The sequence below is a fragment of the Cebus imitator genome, unplaced genomic scaffold (assembly GCF_001604975.1).
Source record: "Cebus imitator isolate Cc_AM_T3 unplaced genomic scaffold, Cebus_imitator-1.0 Scaffold572, whole genome shotgun sequence".
In the NCBI taxonomy this organism is placed as follows: domain Eukaryota; kingdom Metazoa; phylum Chordata; class Mammalia; order Primates; family Cebidae; genus Cebus; species Cebus imitator.
In genome coordinates this window covers 430636-437880 of record NW_016107887.1, presented here as the reverse complement: position 1 = coordinate 437880, position 7245 = coordinate 430636, and the positions used below count along the sequence as shown (strand labels likewise).

Here is a 7245-nt window from a genome sequence, read left to right as displayed (position 1 = left end):
CCTGTTTCATTTGGAAACTGAACACCACAGTGCATCCGTCAATTGATATTCTCAGGACTGGTGTGAAAATCAGCAAGATGCCTCAGACCAGAATTCTGGCAGAGTGTGAAGTTCATCAGCCAGGAATGCCAAGAGCCTCTGTACCCCACTCTTCACCAGTGGCCTGTGACCTTCTGGAAAATGGCAAGGTCTTCTTGGCAGCTCATGATAAGGCAGGGTAATGGCACCAGGGTTGGAGAACCACATATAGAAAGTGGAACAGGCTGCTGTGCCTGAGCCAGGTCCCATGCCCCAGGGGTTTTCCACTTTTGCCAATGAATAATGGGCTCTGACTGAAAAGGGGGGTGACGTCACCTCCTGTGCATTTCCCAGTCCACAGTAGGAGGCAGGGCAGGTGACCATCGCAGCATTTATTTCGGCCCAGCTGCTTCACTCACATCATCTCCATTAACTCTCATGGCACCTCTGCCAGGCAGTTATTTATTTTTTTCTATAGTTTTGAATACAGCCCGGCAGTTCTTAATTCATAAACGAAAAGACTGAGGCAGGAAGTGACCTGCTCAAGGGGGCCAGGGGCAGAGCTGGGATTCCAATTCAGGTATCTGAGATCCAGAGCACGCTGTGGCATCTCAGGTCCAAGGGGGTGGGCCACAGAGTCACTGCATAGTAGCACTCGGGAGGTATCACAGAACGCAATGGTAAACAACTTTTTAGTAAAAAGTAAAGCTTCAAAATGTGGCCTATCCATATAACAGAATATTATTTAGCCTTAGGAAGGAAATTAAAAATTTTAAAAATGCAGGTGAACATGTGTTTAAAGAAAAATTTTCAAAAGAAATTGTGATATATACTGTGACATGGATGAACCTCAAGGACATTTAAGCAAAACAAGCCAGTCACAGAAAGCCAAATACTGTATGATCCACATATGCGAGGTACCTAAATAGTCAAATTCAGAGAGACAGGAAGTAGAATGGTGGCTGCCAGGGGCCTGGCGGCGGGAGGAGTGGAGTTACTCCTGATGGGGACAGAGTTTGTTTCACTAGTGAAGAGCCCTAGAGAGCACCGTGATGGTGAAGTTCACACAATGACCTGGGTATATTTACCACCACGGAACATCATACTTACAGACGGTTAAGATGGCAAATCTTGTGTTATGTGTACTTTGCCTCAATTTTAAGAATTGAAGGAAAAAAGGGCTTCAAAGAAGTGGCTGTGGAGCCCACCTGGTCTCAGCAGCTCTCCAGCTCATCTCAGGATTGGAGGCCGACCTTTCTCCTGCTTCCACCTTTTCTGGGCGCTGTTCTCACTGCTCAGTTGAGGAAATGGAGCCCAGATGAGGGAGGCCCCTCCTCCCGCAGCCCCACAAGTGTGGCTGGGATTCCAGCCCATGCGTCTCATCCCCACCTTGTCACTGCACACACGGCACAGCAACCCACTCCCAGGGGACTCCATCAGGTACATTTCCCCAGGTTGATCTCTTTTTAAAAATTTATATTAATACATATTTCTTGAGATGGGGTATTATCACTCTGTCACCCAGGCTGGAGTGCAGTGGCTCATTCTCAGCTCATTGTAGCCTCTGCCTCCCGGGCTCAAGTGATTCTCCCACCTCAGCCTCCTGGGTAGCTGGAATTACAGGCCCACCACGACGACACTGGGCTAGTTTTTGTATTTTTAGTAGAGACGGGGTTTTGCCATGTTGCCCAGGTTGGTCTTAAACTCCTGAGCTCAAGTGATCCGCCCGCCTTGTCATCCCAGAATGCAGGGATTACAAAGGTTGACCTCTTGATGTCACGAGGGGAAAGAGCTCTCCTGATGTACTCCTCCTGGATCCTTTATCCAAACGGCTGTGTTCTGATGGCAGGGAGAGATCAGCTGTCTGCAGGGCATGGTGGTGATACAGACATCATCAAGCACAACGCTGAATTAAGTCTTTTATTCTAGGGCAAACTCAAAAGGGTTTTTTTTTTGTTTTCTTTTTTAGCAAATCCTAGCACATTATTAACAAAAAAATCTGTACATTTGCCATGATACACTTGAAAGTGAAACAAATAAGATATAAATACAGATATGGATGTAACATGAAAAAGCCCAAAAAAACCCCCAAAAAACAAAAAAACCCCTCCCAATCTGGGGGTGTGGGGACCATGCGTGTGAACACAGTGCCAACAAAACGATTTTGGTGGCTGATATTTTTCAGAGCATTTTTTAAATTTCCAAACATCATTGTTAGCAAAGTCCTGGTGGGATTCTACAAAGTTCTTATTTGCTGACCTTTAAAGTGTAACATTATGCTTGATAAATAAAGGGTGGCAGGGAAAGAAAAAGACTGATGAGACAATGAAGTCAGTCGCATTACCTGCACAGGGTGGTAAGCTAGTGAGGCGCATAGAAAAGGCAGGCCCGTGGCATCCGCCGCAGGTCCGGGAAGCACACACAGTGCACTTGAAGGAAGCTGCGTGCCCCGAGGACCGGCCGCACCCTGCCCAGACCCTGGCTGCAGGGGAGGCAGCAGCTTGCAGGAAGCAGGAAGTCAGACTGCCCGGCCCACAGTGGAGCAGCAGGGGTCCCAGGGCCCTGGCCAGTCAGGTAGACAGGGAGGCAGAGACAGGCTTAGGTGCTCTGCTCTTCTGTGTTCTGTTTTTCATTGGAACAGGGGCCCTGCAGGGAGGCGGCGGCAAGGCAAGGCAGCTGCAGCTGTCAGGGTCTGGGGGGCGAAGGTGGGCTCGGCACCCTCCCAGTGAGGTGGTGGCGGCATGCGAGTCTCCTCGGCGCGGAGGCAGCAGTTTTCAGATTGAGGCCAAGAGACCTGTGACGTGATTGTATCTCTCTCTAAGTCAGGAGACTGAAGATTGGGCAAGTGACATTCGAGGCTAGCCCTTGGTGAGTACTATGAGGGCGTCCAGCAATGTTCGAGATCTTTTCTAAGTACACTGGGACCTGGGGGGCCTTCTGGGAGTCAAAGAGCTCAAGGAGAAGGGTCCTTCTAACTGCATTAGGCATAAAGGAACTCATGGATAACCTAGGCTGACACACATACCTACAACAGAGGGATCAACAAAAGACTCCCTAACTCACTTGTAGAGTGTAAAAGAGAAATACCATTCATGACATACTAACAAACAAACAGTGTTTAGCAACGAAAGACCTGGTCCTGCTATATTTTGAGCCAAAGCCAGTCAGTGATACCCAATCCCTTGAAATGTACCTCTCAAGTTCCTTAAACAGCAGCATTGAGGTACCACACACGTGTAAGGCGCGCGCGCACACACACACACACAAACACACACACACACACACACACACACACACACACACACACACACACACACACGGGTCAGTTCCCTGGCTTTATTGTTCCTGGGCATTATTGGGCCTTCATTTTCAGTGCATGTTTCCAAATACAATGTTAGTCTTTCCCAGCTTCCTACAGCCAATCCAGAGGGCCAGGGCAGAGGGGTCTGTGGAAATGACGGTGAGAATCACATGCTCTGGCTCTCAGCCTCTGCTTTCAGTGCTAGTAGTTGCGGTGGGCTCTGCACCGGAATAGCAAATACCTTATTAGAATTAATCTCAAAAGAAGCATTTTCCTTACGGAAAAATCAGTTCAATTTATAGGATCTAATACAACAGTAAGACACAATAGAAGTCCTCCTGATTAAGAATTTCCATTTGGCTTAAGAATTTTAATCAAAATTTATTTAACCAGACTCCAAACCTCTAGTTACTTTTATTGGAGTGATTAGGTTCTAAAGATGCTTTTAAAGGGGGCCTACTGGTTCCTTGAGGAAGGAAGAGAGACTCTAAATGTGTGTGTGTGTTTTTAAAGTGTGTTTCTAATCCTGTTTTAAAGTGTGTTTCTAATCCTGCAATCTGCAGAAAAATTATTTTTTCCTTAAACAGTGACTATTTCATCAGCAGACATTCAAGGAACTACTTCAGTTTATAAAATTTAAAAACTTGTGATATCCAGTCTCTCTAGGCTCTTCTTTGCTCTTAATCGCACATTAAACGGAGAACTAAGATGGTACAGATGCCATTTCCCAGATTAACTGAGACTATGTTAGAACTGAACAGCTTGGGGAGAGCGTCAGGGAGAGGAAAGAAGTTGGTGCTAAATGCGAATCACCAAGTAGCCCAGGGATGACGGTCCTGGCAGAACCCCCGTGACAACAGTGTTCCCAAGGACCTCAGCAGTGAAGATGAAAGACTTTTCTTTGATCTTCTGTGCTTCGTGAACTGCCATCTCAGGCATCCCTAAATGATGCCATACATTTATCTTATTTTAGTGTCCAGATTTAAACTTGAAGAATTCCTTTGCATGGAAGCTCTGGGGTAGGGACCTCTGTGGAGTTGATTAGGGAGGGCTGGAAGATTGAGGGGATGCACTTCTGATTCTACGCTAAAAGCCAGGGCGGTTGGCCTCCAGTCTGGATAAGACAAGCGAAATTCCCAGCGTTTGTTAAAAGGCCGTCTTCAGACTGTTCTTGCCAAGACTTGATTCCCATTTTTAGTAGGTCTCAGAACGTAACTTAAAGACGTATCACCTTTCATGGTGTCGGCTGTGAACGGGGCCCCACACAGACCATACTCACAAGAAAACAGGCTAAGGAGGAGGAACACAAAGTAACACCCCACCCCACCCCCAAATCTGTTATTAACTGAAAAAAAAAATGCTACTTTCTACCAAGTAGTGGCCAGAGCGCTCTGATTTTTAGAAGCTGCACCCCACACGCACGGCTTCGCCATCTCAGCAGGCTGTACAAGACGTGTTTCAGTATGGCTCTTTTCTGCTCTATTCCTTTTGTTTTGTATGAAGACTGCAATACAGGCCTTGCTTCCTTTACATTCAATACCAGTAAGATTCTACAGGAAAGCTGGAAGGGACCAAAATACTGATTGTAATAAATATTTGTGGGCCTCCTTGTACTGACTGGGCAGCCGATGAAGGGGTAGGGAGAGGTCTCTGAGAGGCACCACCGATTGCTTCTAGGTCTACACAAGAGACAGGCGCTGCTATTAGCTGTGCGTGGAGACATCGGAGGAGGAGCTGCTGTTGCTGTTGGTGGTCTGGGCCCTCTTTATGTACAAGTTTAGTAGCTTCATCTGAAAAGAGAAGTTGAAAATGAATTAGCAGGAAGAAAAGCTATCAGAAAGTAGAAAACAGGAAAAAGAATCACAGGTGACAGTAAGAACACAGCAAGTCCCTTAGTCCCCTTTTTATTCATTATAAAAACACGTTCTGAGTGCCTCCTGCTCATCCAATGCATCTGCCAGGTGCTAGGGCCACAGAGGGAGAAAGGAGGAGAGGGAAAAGCAGTGGGCAATGACAACACCAGGTGTCACAAGCAGGTGGGCCGCGGCAGCTCCTGAGAAACGGATACGAGGGGCAGGGCCACATGTCTCAAGGGCGGCTGCAGCCAAAGGCTCCATCAGAGCCAGGGGAAGAGCAGGGTGACAGCCCCGCTCCACAAGGGTAAAGTGGCTGGACCAAGCTCAGAGGGCAAATCCTCTAACCTTCTCACCTTTAGCCTCTTGTGTAGCTGGGACTACAGGCATGTGCCACACGCCTGGCAGTACTTTAAATGTAAATGTATTAAACTCTTCAATCAAAAGACAGAAATGGGCAGAATGGATAAACATGTGATCCAATTATGCTGTCTATAAGAAATTCACTTTAGATCCAAAGACACAAATGGACTGAAAATGAAAGGATATATAAAGATATCCCACGAAATAGTAACCAAAGAGAGCAAGACTGGGTATACTACTATCAGACAAAACAGACTTTACATCAAAAAAGCTTCTGGAGATAAGACTTTAATACCAAACCCTCAATAATGGATAGAAGAACCAGACAGATGATAAGCAAGGAAACAGAGGACTTAACGCAATAAACCAACTTGATCTGACAGATGCATATGAAAGTCAACAACAGAACATACATTCTTCTCAAGGGACACATTAAGCTTCAATAGATTTTAAAAGATAGCATACAAAGTATCTTTCTCAACCACAACGAAATGAAGAAATCAATAATAGAAGGAAAACTAAAAAATTCATAAATTTGTAAAAATTGAGTAACATATTCTTAAACAACCAATGGGTAAAGGAGAGATCCTAAGGTAAACTAGAAAACATGTTTAAAAAAAAACTCACTCTGGCCCAGGCTGGAGTGCAGTGGCACAATCTTGGCTCACTGCAGTCCTGACCTCCCAGGCTTAGATGATCCTCCCATCTTAGCTTCCTGACTAGTTGGGACCACAGGTGCACACCACTATGCCCAGCTAATTTTTGTATTTTTGTGTGATGTGGTTTTGCCATGTTGCCTAGGCTGCTCCTGAAGTCCTGGGCTCAAGCGATCCTCCGGCCTCGGCTTCCCAAAGTGCTGGGATTACTACTGTGAGCCACACCTGGCCTTAGAAAACATTTTGAGACAAATGAAAATGAAAAGACAACTTTCAGGAGGCAGCAAAAGCAGTGCTGAAGAGGAAAATTTATAGTTATAAATGCTTCAATTAAAAAAGAAAGTTCCCGGCTGGGCGCGGTGGCTCACGCCTGTAATCCCAGCACTTTGGGAGGCTGAGGCGGGTGGATCACGAGGTCAAGAGATCGAGACCATCCTGGTCAACATGCTGAAACCCCGTCTCTACTAAAAATACAAAAAAATCAGCTGGGCATGGTGGCATGTGCCTGTAATCCCAGCTGCTCAGGAGGCTGAGGCAGGAGAATTGCCACGAACCCAGGAGGCGGAGGTTGCGGTGAGCCGAGATTGCGCCATTGCACTCCAGCCTGGGTAACAAGAGCGAAACTCTGTCTCAAAAAAAAAAAAAAAGAAAGTTCTCTAATCAACAACCTAAACTTTATACCTTAAGGAACTCGAAAAAAAGAACCAAATCTAAAGCTAGCAGGAGAAAACAATAAAGATTAGAGCAGAGATAAACAAAATAGAGAATAGAAAAATAGAGAAAAATGGCTGGGCCTGCTCACACCTAAAATCTCAGCACTGTAGGGGCTGAGGTGGGAGAATCGTGTGAAACCAGTTCAAGACCAGACTGGCAACATAGTGAGACCCTATCTCTACAAAAAATAAAAACATTAGCTGTGATTATGTGTGCCTGTAATCCCAGCCACTCCGGGAGGATGGCTTGAGTCCAGGAGGCCAAGGGTGCCAGTGAGTCATATTGTGCCACTGCGCTCCAGCCTGGGTGAAAACACACACACACACACACACACACACAC

At 46.2% G+C, this 7245-nt stretch overlaps 1 protein-coding gene across 25 annotated transcripts in view; it reads right to left on the bottom strand.

Moving 5' to 3' along the window:
• Positions 1–1924: 1924 nt before the first annotated feature.
• CLASP1 (cytoplasmic linker associated protein 1) overlaps positions 1925–7245 on the bottom strand; it is a 291806-nt gene continuing 286485 nt past the window's right edge. For 19 of the 25 annotated variants that reach the window (XM_037734054.1, XM_037734059.1, XM_037734061.1 and 16 more), the window contains one exon: positions 3341–5109. In XM_037734054.1, coding sequence (XP_037589982.1) covers positions 5023–5109 — 87 coding nt within the window. In that variant the 3' untranslated portion in view covers positions 3341–5022. Of the gene's footprint in view, positions 5110–7245 lie in introns of all 25 variants that reach the window. The other 6 variants (XM_037734066.1, XM_017516071.2, XM_037734067.1 and 3 more) reach the window with 1 other exon arrangement.